Source organism: Gasterosteus aculeatus, chromosome 7 (genome assembly GCF_964276395.1).
Source record: "Gasterosteus aculeatus chromosome 7, fGasAcu3.hap1.1, whole genome shotgun sequence".
NCBI lineage: Eukaryota > Metazoa > Chordata > Actinopteri > Perciformes > Gasterosteidae > Gasterosteus > Gasterosteus aculeatus.
In genome coordinates, this window is record NC_135694.1 from 5,280,423 (window position 1) to 5,298,806 (window position 18,384).

Here is an 18,384-nt window from a genome sequence, read left to right on the forward strand (position 1 = left end):
CCCAATTATCTTAAATACGGACCAATGAAATGCTCTCAATCGTAATGCAAGTTTGTGTATTGGTATCTTGTATACTTCACGTGAACCTTTTTGAACCTTGCTGCAGGGGAGCGTGACGTCTTCTGGTAGCCGAGTTGCTCACCTGACGCCCCCCCCACACACACACACTCTCCTGCCATGACCTTTCTGACCCCGGCCTCTTCCGACCACCGTTAATAAGCCATCGTTATGAGCGTGTTTAAGTCCGCCTCGCTCACTGCCCTGGAGATCCTTCCCTCTGTCCTCAGCCGCCCTCACATAAACACTTCACTGGAGGTCTGTTGCTCACCCAGCCGAGGAATACACCATGGTGCCAAAAACGACTGCTACAAACAAGAAAACACTTCTCACCACACGACGCACGCAGCTGACTTTGTAACGAGAGCCTGGGTTTGGTAAACTAGGCAGATCAAGAGATGTCAACAAATGACGCATTTGATAAAACACGTATTTGAAAGCGGTTACACATGAAGCAAAGCCACTTTAGTGCTGGTACAATAATGGTTATGTAACCATGACGCGCCCATAAAATTGTCACAAGTTAACCACATTTTTATCCAAACATCTTTTGACCGATCAAATGACTTTGCAGTACCTCAGTAGCTGCGTTTTAAGAGTAGATGTTTGTAGTTACAACTGCAGAGGAGATAATACATTGTCTGTGATACATAAATCCGAATTAGGAAATGTTATTTGGTAAAAACTACTGTTTCCTTCGCTCAGTCGGTCTTCATCGTATAGAAATAAGTGATATCGTATACAAAAACAAGTGTATCCCAACGTTGAATTAAGAAAACGTTCTAAATTTACTTCCAAATCCTCTCCTACAGACACAGATTCCACGGTGCACAAGAAAGTCATTGCAACAAATCCGTAACCCCACAAATATGCCACATCTAAAAGTTTAAAATTTCTCCTTCTGAGACAGCGTGGCCTCCTTTGTCGCTCAGTGAATGAGCTTCTGAGTCCATTGAAATCACAGCGTAACGGACGGCCTTCAAAATACACAATCGCGTACGTGAGGGCGTTTTGGTTCACGAGGTGCCGAAGATAGAAGAACAAAGCATGGGAGCATTGAACGGCTCCACGCGTGCAGCACTGTGCTGAGGATCCGGTGGTTTATTCTGCAAATGAACCTTCGCAACTTGGTGATTTTTCCTGCAAATATCCAAAGGGGGAAAAAAAAAAACATAGACAATATCTGTTCAGGGGAGACGGCGAAGGCAAAGGGACCCCACGGAGGGACGAAACGACTCCCCCGCGCTGCAGATCTAGGTCAGGGAGAAGCCGACAACTTTCGCTGCGTGTGCCTCATGCTTTATTCATGGTGGCACCGAGGGGCCCGGTGATGAACATAAGTCTCTCTCAGCAGAGCGAGCCGAGCATCACTGCGACGCTGACAGCTGCCACTGCCGTGACTCACTCCCTCTGAATGTTGCCGCCTCTCAGAGTCTTCTCGTTTTGTCTGTGTGTGTGTTTTCTGGAGAAAAGTGTCAGTATGCAGTGTGTGTGTGTGTGTTGTTGTTTTTTTTGCTGTCGTTGACGACTTAATGTGGAAAAGGTGTCCTCAAGTCTAATCTACTTCAATCTCCAACATTTTTGCAAAACATTTATCTGCCTGATATCTTTAGACTCTGTGACACATTCTGACCTTATATTTTTAGATCTTATATTTTTCATGACATACTTACACCATCACATTTTTTAAAAATAATTGTTGACACATACACCCCCTTTCACGACGTCCTCATCGCCTCCTCAGCGCCGGGTGGGGAAGAGAAAAGGGCGGAGGGAGGCCGTCAAGCCTTCACACCTGATGCTCCCCCAGCGAGTTGTCGCATGAACTGAGAGCAGCGGGACGAGTGAGATAAAGGGGCTCTGGTGGGAGGAGGGGAGAACACTTACTTCAAAAAAGGTTGACAGTTGCCGAGCGAAGGCGGTTCCTCTTCTCGACGTAGTTGGAAATATGCAAAACACACAATGGGCCGTCCACCCAATTCACTCCTGTTTATAGCGTCCTGCCAGTGTAACGGTGGCTGAGTGATGCGTCACACTGTGCGCTCATGATCTCCATATATTTAACCTGAGCAGACACATATCGAGCTAAACGGAATCCCAGTTAACGCAAAATCATTCCTTTTGTTTTTTTGGCCTGTTGAAATTGCCACATGGGGGCCAATCGACTTAATAAATCATTTATGAGATGTTAATTCAATTCTGTGTTCGGCACAAAAGAACCGAGCCTCGCCGCGTGAATTCCTTCTCTCCCAGTCTTCTGCTAATCATAGTAAAATACACATTTCCTTCATCCTTGCACCACTTGAATGGTAAAGGCACCGTACTTGTGTAGCGCCATTGTGGTCCTCCGACTCAAAGCACTTTGACACTTCATGTCACCATTAACCCATTCACACACTGATGACCGGAGCCACGGCGCACAGGGACACCTGCCCATCGGCAGCCAACCTTCACACCGTCCACACGCTGTAGTCATAGCTACAGGAACCATGCTGCCAGCAGGGCCTGGAATCAAACCTCCAATCCTGCCCATCAGAGGTCCTTTCTGCTTGTAGTTGTTTGGCAGTCGCTCATTCTTTGGTTCCCCCGACTCTGTAATGCAGGCCCTGATTTCAGTAGAACTCTTGACTTCTGTTTTTTGTCATGATTGAGAGTGATTGGGATCTTCCTGTAATGCTTGAGTGGATATTAAAGAGCACCTCTCACAGGAAAAACCGCAGAGCTGTTACTTCTGGCGTTGTGGGCTTTGTTTTGTTATTGTTTTTTTAATTTTTTTTATTGGGGAGTAACCTTTTGTTCATAATTCCACAGTACGATTCTCCACGTAAACATAAAGCGAAGGATTGGAGAAACTGTTCACAGACATTTTCTACTTCCTCCAAGTCAAACAAAGACTTTGTGGGCCAGATATCAACAACACAAACATTATTATCATAAACCCAGGACGGATTTTATGTTAATGTCTCCACGGAAACCACAACTTCATAGTCAGAGGATCATAGATGATGTTTTACTGACTCGCTGCGGCTTTACTTCTCTTTGTTCTGTGTAAAAAACTTGTCTGAACCTTTGATTCTATTATTATACACCGAGTAATAAATAAATCAGCACAGTTAGAGAGTTTTTCCAAATGAAAAATGAAATGACACAATAGCTAATCTCTTCTCCAAGTGCATAAAATTCTTAAAAGTTGTGCTATAAAGAGGCTATATAACCTTTAAATAATTGCATCAGCAGGTTTTGGGGATGCACACAAGCACACTTGTGTTCCATGACGAGTTATTACATAATCTGCTCCGTCTTCTATTTGACGTCACTCCGTCAGCTGAGGAACGTCATAGTCCCCCGAGTCAAACAACTCGCCTTCCCACATTTGTCAAACTGAAAAAAATTTCCGGCTAACGTGAGAGCAGCTTTCGCCTCAGCGATGTGAAACCGTGGGTTACCATAGAGGCAGAAACCTGGAGAGGGTGTTGTTACCATGGGCGACAGGGCCGAGGTGACCCAGATGGCACAAAAGCAGCTGAGCCCGAGGGCCGACGTGCATTGACAGGCGCACCGAGCAGCAAAAGCCAGAACCGCCTCACCCAAGAGTCCTTTCCTTAAAGCATGTTGGCGGAGTGAGAGCGTCTCCTCTGAGCACGCGAGGAGACGGCTGTGGTCGCACAGGGGAGGACAAAAACGTGTCTACAGGGGAGGACAAAACCGCGTCAAATCACGGGCACGACTGACGGCTCGCTGTTTGTGGCGCACCGGAGCGTGCGATTCCCCCGAAGGTCCCGTTCGTGTTCACAGATCAATAATAAGCCAACAGTCGGAAACTTTAAACTAGGGATTCCCAAAGTGGGGGAGCGGGCCCCCCAGGGGGGCCGCAGGCGGCCTCTAGTGGGTTGCGCAAGAAGGAAACATGTAATGGTGGTCTAAAGTAGTAATAATTCATATTAAATGTATTTTTACACAAAATACAGTCGTGAATTATAAAACTACCCTTTGAAAGATTAACATTTAAAAACATAAATACACTTCAGCTCCTCCTTTTACGTACACACTGGCTAACGTGAGCCTAGTTTGTGCAGCTAACGTCAGCTAACAGGTCAGGACGTCTGAAGGAGAGGGACAGAGAGAGACGATAGAAACGGAGTTAATACTCACGTATCGCTAACGTTACCTCTCTCTCTCTCTCCCTCTCTCTCTCTGCGCTGCGTGTGAAATCCTCCTGTTTCCTTCAGATCTGTTTCTGAGACTGTGCGCGTGTCCTCGTCCTTCTTATTGCTCCTTTTGAAATGACGTAACTGGAGTTTATTGAAACTTTGTTGCGGTGTTTGCTTGCTTTGTCCTGGTTATTGTTAATAATTAATATGTTGCTGTTGGCCCTTTGTTCTGTGTTCACACTGCAACATTTAAAAGCGGATTAAATATTGTAAACAAAGATCACGGTGAGCAAACTGTGCTGTTCTTTAATACAGCTATAAATGGACTTTTTATTTTTACGTGTGGTGGATTGGGGGGGTGCATGAACCAGGTTGGGATGTAGAAGGGGGTGCGTGGCCTAAAGCTAGCGTTAATTAGCGCAAAGAGCAATAGCTCATGCTGTCAGCTTAGCATAGCCTAAAGCAGGGGTGCCCACCAGGCTAACGGGAAACGTTTGCCTATGAGGCTAAAATGCTAATGCTAGTTAGCGATCAATGCTGACTAACGGACGCATTTCATTTCGTTCAATTGAAATTGAGTAGAAAAGTAGCCTTCGAGGCGGGAAAGCGTGGGAAAGAATGGGAAGGGAGGGAACGGAGGGAAACAGCTAGCTCGGCTCGGCCCAACGCGCCAAAATAAGTCCATAGCTACGCTTAAAGCTCAATCCTTTATTCTGTACATTCAGAGTAGCTTCCTGTGATTAAATATGGCCCTGCCACAGCCCTAATGAGAACCTCTAAATATTTCACATATTATTAAACAAAGCCACACACAGCAGACACTCGCGTTATTTAAACCAGACAATCCCAACGTGGCTTTCCTCCATCTCTTCTGTCCTTGGACACCAATGTTGTTTAGCTCCTTCTTTGCCTTTAAAAACTCTCCGCCTCCCCAGAGAGGGTAAGAGTGGGCGACCGTGGCCGAAAATAGCGCTCGCCGAGTGAGAAAGGATGAATCAACGCTGCACCTCATGCTTAATTAAAGATTAAACGGGAAATTGCTCGCCGGTGTGGAGGTTTCTCAGAGCCCCACTTTACTTCTCTGATTAGGGTTGCGTAAGTCTAGTTAATACTGCATGGACTGCGCTTAAAAAAAATTATGACGCTGTGGCAGAATCAATCCTGCCGCGTCAGTCGACGTAATTGGCGCGTTGCCAACCTGATTGATCAGTCGACCGCTGCCCACTGCTAAATCGCATAAGTCTGACGGATTTAATACGTTAAACCGCATATGTGAGCTCATGAGGCGAGAAAGTTTTATGCGTTTTTATACGGTTAAAAAGAAATAAATGATAACAAGACAAATAAAACTGTAGCCGATTTTATCTGCAATGTCTCCCCACACAGTTGTTTCTCTTAGGCGCCTTTTGTTCTTTTCACAGTAGAATCTCCTGTTGGCCTTGAATCAGTACTCTGTAACTCAGATAAAGAATCCTAGCGAATAACAGAAGTGACACGTGTTTTACCGGGACACTGAGAACTGAGTCATAAATCTTTAATTCATGCCATTCCTTCAACATGACTTGCATGGTGAACAATGAGGCGTATCCACCTTATTTTGGATGAAACCAAAGACGTTTTGTTTGTTCGACGAAATAATCTGTACAAGAAAACACAAACATCGTGATTTTTGAAGTGTGAATGTGATTGCAAGAAGTAACAAGCTAAAAATGAACTACAATAATATGATAGTAAAAGACGACGTCGGTCTCCTTTAGCCACATTCCATCTCACGGAATCTACCAAAAGCTTGGTAGCTTCAAATTGACCAGAGGGGTATTTATTACCCATATTTGATATCTTGATATCTATTGAAGCTTCAAGCACCAGAAAATGCTCAAATGAATACTAACCCACTTGTTTTAGGACTCCTTCCTGCCGCTTTTGTTAAAAGAAGTGAAGCATGCTTTCTTTGTGCTGTTGTAGACCTGACATACCGATCCACTGCACGCTGCCGTGAAATCCTCATAAATATCCCATGACTGGGCATCTGCTGTGTCAGGGAGCGTAAGGTGAGTGTGTGTGTAGCGGCTGCCCTCCTGCTCGGCGCCCTTGGTGACTCATGAGACTGTGGGACTCGACGTTCGAAGGCTGGAAAACGGCCCCCGAAGGAACGGTCGAAGCAGATTCCTTTAAGGGAGGAAACTCTGGGGGAGTCTTGTCCTTTAAGGTAGACGGGTCGCAGAAAAGGTTAGAGAAGAATGAGTAAGAGCCCGAGACAGGACAAACTGCCACTACTGGGGATTCAGTTTTGTGTGTGTGTGTGTGTGTGGGGAGAGAGAGGGGGAAATAGGGCGAGCTAGAAAGACGTGTATTCATCACTGAGGAGGGCTGCAGCACGGGGAGAGAGCTGGAAAAATTATAGATCCCATTATGTCATTCAATGGAGATGGAGAATGTGTGAAAAACGCAGCCTCACGCGGCTCACTACCACAGACCCACAAACTGCATAATATAAAATCTGCTTTTGGATACACAGGAAATTAGTATTGTTAGTCATTTGATAGATGACAAGTAAAAAGGGATGAAAGTGTTTTTAAAAAATATATTCTATTATTACATTTGGTCTGGGATTTGTCAGTACTGGAGGTTCAGGAAGATTTTAGGAAACAATTAATCATCAATATTTACATTTTACTAGATACTAACACAACTCTGACATTCGAAATAATGGCAGATTTATCAGTTTCTCTGAGGATGAATCATCCAACAGCAGCAGTGAGTAGCAATGCACACTCATCCATCCAATAAAATGCCCACCACGGACTCCATCTGTGTGATAATGTAATGGCATAATGTGTACCCTAATTACAGAGGGTCATTTACATGCAGCCTTTGTTGTAGATAACAGTGATGGGAACCGTAATGGCGGAGTGATGGATCATTTACAGAGCTATACACCATAGTACTCACTGTACCCAATGCAGGACTAGAGCGCCAGCCATCAAGCAGTGTGTCTGTATGTGTGTGTGTGGGTGTGTGTGTCTGTATGTGTGTGTGTGGGTGTGCATGTTCTTTGATCAACACAGAGTTTAAGGTCCTAAAATATTCACATTTAATTGGCCATAACTGTTTCCTTAGCAATGAAAGTCCCTCATTCCGACCCTTTCAATCCAAGGATTTAGTCAGATGAAAAAAGAAATAGAATTTACACAAGCTTCTTAATAAAATAACGTCGAAATTTTACCTTCACAAAGGATTCGTCAGTGAAGGAACAACCTATTATACGAATATACTATTTAAATTATTTAAATAATTCAAAAATAACTTCCCACGACTTAGAGTCTGAGAGACAAACTGTTCGCAACACATTTCACTCAATTATTTAACAGAAGCCTGAATCTACATGCCGGCACCATCAACAATATTCCATCTTCTTCATCAGCACGAGTTCACTTATTGAGATCTTTGGTCACGTGACCCCGGTGCCGTCCCTGTAAAATGCTTTGTACGTGATGTGTCCATCGCGGGTGGGCCTGCATGTTTAATGAGGGCTCTTTTCATACTTTGCTGCTGGAGCCAGAGCGCGCCGTCACGTGCCTGCTGGCCTGGTCGGCCTGCCGGCTGGAGCCCCGGCTGGCTTCAAAGCGCTCCTGTTGCCTAATGATAATGAATGCAGTGTGTCTGCTCGACGTGCTCAGTGGCTCACTGTCAACCTGTTCCGCTCAGGTTGCAGTCACCCTCGTGCGCGGCGGGAGCAGACGACAAAAAAGAGAGGCGGTTTTAGACGTGTGGTCACGGACCCTCTGCAGTAACAATGTGTTTGTGCCCCCCGAAATCTCAGCCAGCTCTTTAGACCCACTACAAATAGTGGTAGTAGTCAACTTCTGCACGATTCCTCCTCATGTCCTTCTCAAAGGCATCCAGGAAGCTTTGCGTAATACATTTCAAAGCTTCACGGAGGAAGCACTTGTGAGCGGATTGATGAATAAATCAATAAATGGGCGGGGCATAGCCCACCGGGTTATTAATAAAACACTAAAGGAGTCCTTTCAGATGTGGCTTTACTTGGGTCCGTCCTCGCCGGGGTCAAAGCAACCTCGCACGCCTCTCCCTCGCCCAGCCCTTTAGGTCTCCACATAAAAGAGGGCTCATTGTGAACAAAGCCATGGGGGGGGGGGTTGACAGAGCTTTGGCCACCTGCGGAGGGCCGCACCATCGATGAAACAAGCCATCTGAGGACTGGGAGAGAACGAGCGGCGCTGCAAACAAACGGTATCACGAACGTCGCTCACGCCGCTGAAGGCTGTCAAAATACTCCTTCAGTTGCACAGATTCCAAAAAAGGATTATAATTCGCAGATAATAGAAGCTTCACAATCTATATTTACATCCACATGGGGAGAGCATGTGTTGCCAGAGATGGTGCGATAACTTTCCCAGACTTAGGCGTTGCTATGGGAACGTGACTCATCGCAGGTCCGGCCTGCTTTACCTGTGGCAGCTGCGCAGCACTGGGGGAAGCTATTTCATGCTCCTTTTGTTTGCCGACCAGGAGTGCTGGGCCTCAATTTTCAATAACATCATCATATCAGGTGTGTCGCAGGTGCAAAAAGATGTTTTTGTTGCCAGTTGTTTCTTTTTTAGGAGTCGACCAAGCGAGGCTGTGATTGAATCAGAAATCAGTCTGAATCGCACACATCAGACCATCGTTGTGTGAGGAACGATGTGCTGTATGTGCTGTACGCATCCGTGCAATTTGCATGATTTTGCGATGGCATGGAAATCACATGAGAGCAGTTGGGTTTGATGGAGGCTTTAATGCATTAGAATGTTTAACTCATAAATTGTTTTATGTCATCATAATGATATTACAGATCATCAATGTGCAGCAGGTAGTCAATACAATGGCACTAAACGAGCCTCTAAAATGCCTTTTTTTCCTACATATGGTCCCTCATAACCTTCACGTATCATCATGATAAGCGTAAGTTAAGTTGATTAGCGTTTGATTGAGAGGATTTTGAACAATGTTTGAGTTACACATAAGACGGGCCCTCGTATCCGTTACATCTGATCATGCACGTGTGAACGCACGTACGCACATGTGGTTAAAACACAGAGACACGCTCACAAAGACAACATGTACGCATTTACATGGACATGTATTCTGCTAAAAAGCGTGACAATCTATACTACAGTGTTATTGTAGCCTGTTAGACTGTTTTATTGCATTTTCCCTGACAAAGAAACAGATAGATTAAATAAATATATAGCAACTTATAATAACTAACAACCTGTACTTGTCACCATACGGAACTCATGCACGCTTAATTAGCTAAAAAATAGTTAGCGTTTTGAAATATGAACAGAGCTTGTACAGCCAACATTTGTCAATAAGAACTGGCCCTTGTAGTAGGTTGTGATGTCATATCTGTTTCAACAGTCATAATGTGCAACATAAAACAAACACACACACACACATACACATAAAAAAAGCATCTGGCCAACGTGTGAGGCCAGTTTTGTGTCTGTGTGGTGCTTCAGGCATGTTGTCATACACTGAGAAGTGAGGAGGAGGCCCATCTGTCACACCAATACCGACCCTGTAAACAGAATCCTGAGCTGTCCTTCACAACCGGCACACATCTTGTTTTGTTTTTTTATCCTCGCTGCACTTGGAAATGTGTTCTGTATCTGCAATAAAAAGAAAAGACGAGTCAGCAGCAGCAACAACAAGCATAAGTTGAAATACGGATCTTTTTTTACTGGATCATTGGAGTGTGAGTCCAGCCCGTTTTTAAAATTACTTTTGACCCTGTTTCAACACTTATATTTTCTCCATCTTTAAACTGACACAAAGTCAACTGAAATATATTTGATTCATGGAAACTGTCCCAAATAATTAGATCAACTGAATGAAATACCAAATGATATTGATGTGAGAATCTAGACAGACCTACTGTTTAGGTGGCCTCAATATCATGAATGATATCTGTTCTGAAAAGTAAACGTCTGATGTGTGGTGATATATAACTATATTCCCCCATGAATATAAAGAGCACACAAGTTTGCAGAGCTATTTGTATGCACAGCCGAAGGCAACTGGGCAGAGAGACATAACAGTGGTTCTGCATGTTTTATTACGATGAGATTTTAAATTGATGTGCTACCTGGGCAGCTAATGGATAATTCATTTCAATATCAAAAAATCTACTTACAGAGAGATGAAACTCATTTACAGAAAAGTAATGTTGTCCCAGAACATTGTATAGTTGCCAGATGTGCAATCTGAGCTTTAAAAAAATATTTATTATTGTACAGCAAACCCATGAACTGGCCTTATCGATCAATACATTTGTTATTTTGGCAATTCTTTACGTCTATTGTGGCAGCTACCACCAAGCACACTCGTTACTACTGAAGACAGCCACAAAAATGGCCACAAAATTGTTTTTTACAGTCCACACTCGTCCTCTACCTCCACTTTAACAAAATGAAATGCTTTGTTGCCCAATTTTACCGCAGCCAATGATAACAAAAATGATAAATACGTAATAGGTCGAGCTAAATAAAGTTGAAAAATGGCTAACTTAAATGGGTTCATTTGATGACTTTGAGTCAATCAAACTGAAATGAATGGATTTTTGGGGGGGAAAGGTTGATGCAAACCAATATAACACACAATTAGTATAAAAGGGGCTCAGTGGTTGAAAAGCAAAGGACAGCGTGTGCGAGTCTTGCTCTCCCTGCAAGAACACGACATTCACTGTAAAACATTACAAATGAAACAAATAGGTCCACAAGAAGACATCTTCAGATGGCCCTTTGTGGCCAACAAAAAGCCTCAAACCAAACAAATGTCTGTACGATAGAAAGCAGAGAAGATTGGATTGTTTCTATTTTTCCTTTTCAAATAACGAAGTTCGAGACTATCCTGCGAATGAGATGACAACAAACTAGGCCAGAGATGTAGATTCACCTCCAGCCCTCTTACTTCCAGCGCCACTGCTCGGACCTCAGCCATCTCAAAGACGCTGCCGTCATTTTGAGCTCAACGCTCGAAGCTCGACTGTTCGCAGAATCGGTCCACAGACGAACAACAATACAAGCGCTTAGCAAAGTACCCCAAACCACTTTGTGCTAGTTTGACAGTAGCAGTGTCTCGAAGGACCACAATGTACCACAATGACACACACACACACACAGACACACACACAGACTCAGCACGTGAAAACATTACCAGCGTTGCTGTCGCAGCTGGTAATACTCATGAATTGCTGCCCTAATGTCAATTGTTGGCCATGTGGGGCATTTTATGGTTGTGTAAAGCACATTTCTTCCAAATTGCATCTTTATTGCGCATGTCCAGCTCATCTTATCGCCAAAGGATGTACTTCTTTACTCTTTCTGACTCATAATTAGTTGCATTTTGGGGTATTTTGCTGGAGATTAGCTTCCCACCCTCTTTTTTAAATTGCAACAGATCCTCGAGGCCTTTCAAAGGAAAACCCAATGCTGCAGCGGCTGATTACTCGACTCACATTAAAGCATCCTCTTAAAGCGATCTCATTTGCGTTTCTGCACTTTAGTGCTTCGCTCGGAAACCTCGGTTAGGTAATACACCGGCGCTGAGAGTTATATTCGAGGTGACACCCAATCAGGCCTATAAATAGCTTAGCACTTCCCCCCTGGGAGCCCAGCTGTAGCATTGGATCACTCGTTTGTAAGGGGCTGACATCACCCACTGCTGCTTTGTCTCGCTAACTTTCTGACTCCAAAACACCCGCTGGCTGGGACACGCCGACTCTCGTGGTTGATTATGATCCTGAAAGGAAGGTTGTTGCCTCAGGGTTTCCCTTGAATATATTTAATTCTGACTCATTTAATCATTTACATACTCACAAGCAGGTAAGCCCGGAGTAAAGCGAGCACTCTTTTATATCAATAAAACAATGCACTTAATTGGGGGGGGTACAGGGACTGTGGTACAACGCCACAGGCCTCATAACAAGTGGGTGTTGGAAGGCAATAAAAATGAGAAAAAGATATGGCCAACCCCTGCAGGCAGCGTCTGACCCCAGTGAGTCACTGTCTACACGGGCTTCTCCAGAACCGGGAATGACTCACAAACACTTCTGTTGCACGTTACACCTTTTTGACTTTTAATGCTCAGCGTTGAACTCAAATCTATTTTGCACTCTTTTCCAACCAATTGTTAGAATGTCGGAAATGCCGATTGTTCGATATCTCAATAGGATTTCCCACCAAACAACCGGATGAACTGCCTGCCGGAGGTACTATTTCAGAAGATGCGAGATGTGAAACACTTTCTGTTCTCACAGTTTCTCATGTGCCTTTGACAAAAGAATTGGGTGTGATGTTGATTGATGAGTTGCTTGCTTAAGGGGGGTTTGGTCGGCAGGTGAAGTATAGAAAATAAGACAACTGGGTTTCATCAGTGGGCCCACCAACTACATTCCACCCTAAACATAATCACCACAAAATCCAACTGTGATTTTAGCTCAACATGTATATTCTCTGTTCTATTTCTATACGTGGCGGACTAACGTCGCGACCGTCCACAGTGAATGTGCAGTCGCCACGGGGGCTATCAATAATTCATTTCAGGAAAAGGAATCTATTTGCACCCGTGCCTATCCGGAGCGCGCGCGTGCACCTGGTGCCATTTGGTTGGTCACGGCACACGCGTCTCCAATCATCCAGGAGCTGCGTTTCTCCGCGCCCTTTGCTTCCAGATCCACATTGAAACTCGCAAGTGAACAACTCACTGGGGTTGATTGATTTATATTTGCGCAAAGATATGAAACACCTGGCGGAAGGCGGGGTGGTGGTGGTGGTGGTGGGGAGGGGGGGGGGGGGGGGGGGGGGTGAGTATCCACACTGAACACAGAAGTTCTCCAAAGGAAGACGCTGCGCGTTCGGGTGTTCTGTGACAAGGACGCGCTCTTCCCACGTCTCCGGATCTCCACGTGATTGAGTGAAAAAAAAAGAAAGGGAATCAGTCATTTCGGGAGGCATGCAGGTCCCCCCCCCCCAGTCCCACCGCCGCATCCCTCCGATGAGCGTCACTCCGCCAAGCTCCCCGCCTCCACCGGTCGGGCGTTAATGGAAACTCCCCGACGCGCGCGGGGAGAGGCATGGTGGTGGCAGCTGGGTTCAGCACGCTGGACAGCGCTCCTGGAAGTTGGAGTGGGACGCCGGCGGGTTTAAGGACGAGGAGCATTCGACGGAGGGATGTGCGCCTGGTGTGACCATGGTTGATCCGACGCGCGCGTCACCCACGACAGGGAGCGGGTAACCCCCGCGGGCGGACTCTCCGCAGGGAGACATGGACTTTGCTGAGACCCTTTTCGCGTTGTTCATCATCGCGGTCGCGCTCGTCTCGCTGTCGTCCAACTTGTTGGTGCTGCTATGCTTCGTCCACAGCACCGAGATACGCCGACAGGTGCCCGGCGTGTTCACCATGAACCTGTCCTTCTGCAACATCCTCATCACCGTCCTCAACATGCCGGCCACCGTGGTGGGGATCATCAGGGACCAGCAGCCGTTCGCGGATTGCGTTTGCCACACGGTGAGCTTCCTGGAGACCTTCTTGACCGCGAACACCATGCTGAGCATGGCGGCTCTGAGCATCGACCGGTGGATCGCGGTGGTGTTCCCGCTCAGTTACTCCTCTAAGATGCGCTACAAGGACGCGCTGATCATGGTGTGCTACTCCTGGCTGCACTCCTTCACCTTCTCCCTGACGGCGCTGCTCTTCTCCTGGGTCAACTACAACCACGCGTACGCGTCGTGCACCTTGCAGCCGCGCGAAGAAGGCGGCGACCGGATTAAGTTCGCGATCTTCACCGTCGTTTTCCACGCCACCAGTTTCGCCCTGTCGTTGCTCATTTTGTGCTTCACCTACTTGAAGGTGTTGAAAGTCGCCCGGTTCCACTGCAAGAGGATTGACATTATCACCATGCAGACTCTTTTCCTGCTGGTCGACATCCACCCGAGGTAGTTCCACGGAGCCCTGGCTTTTTTATTAACACGCATGCTTTTTTTTTAAATGTACTTTTTTTCTTCACTTTGCACCAAATGTATAATTCACAGTCTAATAGTGTTTTGCTGTTTTCAGCGTCAAACAAAGATGTTTAGCGGAGCAAAAAAGGAGAAAGCAGAGAGCCACGAAGAAGATCAGCATCTTCATCGGCTCATTCATCATCTGCTACGCTCCTTATGTAATTACAAGGTAAGTCGAACTGATAATTCTCTGCAAAACTCGCGTGCAACTATAGACTGTGTAGTCTCTGCAGGAGGGAGGCCGATTGGTGGCCTGCGTCATCATGTAAAAACATGTAGGACCATAAATACAAGAAGAGAAATATTGACATTTGGGTGGAAAGAGGAAAGGCACCAACAAGGAAAAAGCGTCTGTATAACCTCTGAGCAACATCTCTCATGCCTCCCTTCTGCTTTTAGATGATCGGTTAGTGATGGTAAAAGTGTAATATGCCTCCCTTTCTCTAGTAACTTTATGCTTTCATTGTATTTTTGTTTCCTATTGTTAGCAGATCATGAAGCACTGTTTATATTCACTTTGGTTAAAAATGCCTCGAAAGAAAATCAAACAATTAAATAACTAAAAAACATTTTACATTAAAATTGTGCTCATTGACATATATTTTAAATGGCATTTGAGCTTTGCCTTCATTATTGGCAAGTTTTAAGCGTTCCACACATTACAGTGTGTCGTATTTCACTCTAACCCTTTTGAAACCCCTTGACAAAAAAATCAAAAGAAGGCCAAAAATAACTTTAACATCATATTATGCTCTTTGAAGATTTGTCAGACTATCCTTCCTTCTACACGACGTAGAGTCCCTTATGTTAAAGTCCTAATTCCCTTAAACGCATTTAAAAAGTGTGAGAAAAAGCAGCCCCCTCACTAAGATGTGCGTTGTCATGTTTCCGCCGCCGCCCTGCCAGGTTGGCCGAGCTCATCCCCTTCGTGGACATCAACCGCCACTGGGGAATCATCAGTAAGTGCCTGACGTACAGCAAGGCCGCGTCCGACCCCTTCGCCTACTCCCTCCTACGTCAGCAGTACAAGAAGGTCCTGGTTACCGTCGTCAACAGGCTGCTCCGCCGTGACCTGTACCCCTCGTCCGGACACAACAGCTCCTTGGACACGGACAACGACTACTGCCTCCAGAGGATCAGCTAGTGGGCGGACGCGCGGACACGGTGGATCCAATTGCTACCGGCCCAAAATAAAAAGGTGGCCTCTCGGAAAAGAAGGTGGGCGGTAGGAGGAGACGAGGCAGGGGCCCACGCAGACACGCGGCGGCCCAGACAAAATCCATTTCACCGAATAAGTCACAGGTTCAAGATCAATCTGCAGGTGAAAGACCACACGTGGACGCAGGCTCCCTCTTTCTCCGTACGACACGCGGCAGTTCTTCAGGGACGGCCGACGGTCGGCGAGCGCCGCGGTGGACGAAGGTGTGAAGAGAAGGAGAGACAAGGTCCTGCTTCTGGACGACGCACTCTTGAGAGACTGCACATTATTGCCACGTGCCGCACGGACCGCGTTGGACCACTTGGCAGCATCAATATTGATGCACTTTGCCTAATTCTCTCCGATCCAGACACAGGAGCCAAAGGCACATCACGCTTACACCATGATATAAAAGGGTGGTGTTCTGTGTTTGTTGTTATTGTCAACAAGTGAGAACAGCAACACCATCTCTCGATATTTATACACCCTTTTGTTTTCAGATTTAGTCATCTTGTTGTTGCATTTTCCCAGTTAAAAATGGCTCTTATACCATTTGGTATGCATCTAAATGACTCCAGCAGACACCCCAGAGGTGCTCTTTGATTGATCTTATACAATGGGTCATGGACATTTACATTCCTTTTTGAAAAAAAAAACAGGTTTCAGCAGTAGGGTTGTGTTTGTTTGACAGGGAATTTAAGTGCACTGGTTCATGATAATGAAGTGATGTTTTTCAATTTGACAGATGAGGACATTTGAATGCCAGGTGGACTCAATAGTGTCCGTTGAACTGATTTATTAGAATCTAACTCCCTAAAGCGGCGTTCTCCCACATCCAGGGAAAGGGGGGCTCAAGAGTTCATATGACGACACACTTGTTAGTAGGAGCCATAGATCATTGGCTTTGTCCCTCCGTGGGATTTCTTTCGGGTAAGAAAATCCTAGAACGTCGCGCAACTTCTCCTTTTAGGCGTGAGTTTGAAACTGAATGTAGTAGAGACGTGCAGCCCACGTTTGACTGAAAAGTATTTGTACGACTGCGGTCAGTTTTGCCAGTTGACTGGAAAAAATATGTTTCTATGGATATTTACAATATGTTATACGATATATTTTGCATCGTAAAGGAACGACTTTTTGTCTAGATAAAAGGTAAGCAACGTGGTGTAGCATATACATGATTTCAAAGTGCTTTCGACACACCGTTTTGTGTATGTGCCAGGTTTGAATATGTGACTTTTTCAGAGGTTCTATACTTCAACCAGAAAATCTACTCTTCTTAATTAAAAATATGTTTCTTTTGAATGTACTTTATGCACATGCATCAGCCCCCCTCCCCTCCTGTTATCCCCCAGCTCCTCTTTGGCGGTGTGACTAGCGTGTAAGTGGAATATGTGCAATAAAAGCTGTCAATTATAAAGCTATTACAATTATTAATGTTTTCACAGTAATGTCGTTTAATCTAGATAATGTCCTTTTGATTTCATTTAGTTCAATTAAGTCTGTAAATTGAATTCAAGCAGTTAAAAGTCTTGTACACTAAATCACAAATGGTAAGTATTGTTTTTTATCAATCACGATGTTTATGAAAGAACCATCTATTCGATATTCCAAATAGCTGGATAAAGGTATACTTGAAAGGAAACATAACTTGTTGACTGTCGTCTGTTTCTGCATCACATTGTTTCGTTTGCCTTGTGGCCCAAACTCTATAAAAGATGATGTACAGTGTGTGGTGTAAATGTTGCAGTAGCATTATTGCCAAGTGTAATTAAAAACACGGGTCAAAGATCCATTTTTGCCAATTAGTGATTCTGATTCATTCCGCCTGAGACTTAATTTTATTCATGAGTGCAGACGATTGGTAATTATTTGCAGCATGAATTGAAGGAATCACCTAAACCGCCAGAACCTCTGATTCCAAACGCTCCACGCTAAAAGCAGGTGGTGGCACTGAGGCCAAAGGTTTTGCCAATATTAACACAACACCTGATTAATCCCAATCACCTTACCCTGCAAAAAGAAAAAAAGGTGATAAAAACTGCTCCAATGAGAAATGTGTGCATGGAGAAATGTGTAAAAGAAGCACTTTAAAGGTCATGTGTGCAATAATGGACAATGTGGATAGGATTTTCACTCTGCTCTTTACCGCCAGAGGGCCGAGCTATCAGGATAATATACTGTATCCAGCGTTGAACCCAGGGGTCCTGGCATTAGTTCTGCGCCCGCCTGCCTGCACGATGAATAATCACGCCTCCCATTATGCTAATAGCGATCAGCTCATCTCGACGGAGAGAAGACCCTATGATTACTTACTAGAGAGAGTAAAACAAGCCAAACGCATCAAAGCTCAGTGTAAGAAGCACATGCTGCTTGCCCATCAATCCAGGACGCAGAGCCGTTCAATGATGAGGTCAAACCGGAAAAAATCAGGTCAGGTGGCAATCACCTCGTCTGACTAGAAGAAAATTGATGAATCCTGTTTAAAATCAGAGGATTCTCTATCTCGGTACGTTTTGAGAATCATTGTTCCATCCAGGCGGATTTTCAGGCTTGAAGTACTTGTTCACGGCCTTTCACGGACATAGCGGGGATGGCTGCAACAATCTTGTCGGTTTTGATGTTGATTTCCTGGCGGTTTAATGGTAAAGTTTGACCCAAAAGAATTCAGACGATCATCCAAAACGTCCTATGGCCATTATGCTTGAAACTCCTGCACAAGCAGGAATGGACAGTGGTCCAATTGGTGTATGAGGCGTGCCTGTCATTGGGTTTCATTGTATTTCACAATGTCTTTCTTTTTTTTGAAAAGGGGAGCAACGCATGTGTTAATATTACTAAGGTCATTTTTAGTACGTATTGACCCTCAGGCACGTTTGATTAGAACCCCTTTTTCTTGGTACATGGTGTCCGT

At 45.1% G+C, this 18,384-nt stretch overlaps 1 protein-coding gene across 1 annotated transcript; it reads left to right on the top strand.

The window, feature by feature from the left end:
• The first annotated feature begins 13,024 nt into the window (after positions 1-13,024).
• Positions 13,025-17,278, top strand: gpr78b (G protein-coupled receptor 78b). The gene is made up of 3 exons (XM_040182808.2): positions 13,025-14,209; positions 14,331-14,444; positions 15,182-17,278. Exons 1-3 carry the CDS (start codon positions 13,539-13,541, stop codon positions 15,417-15,419), a joined length of 1,023 nt encoding a protein of 340 aa, XP_040038742.1. The 5' UTR covers positions 13,025-13,538; the 3' UTR covers positions 15,420-17,278.
• Positions 17,279-18,384: the final 1,106 nt, after the last annotated feature.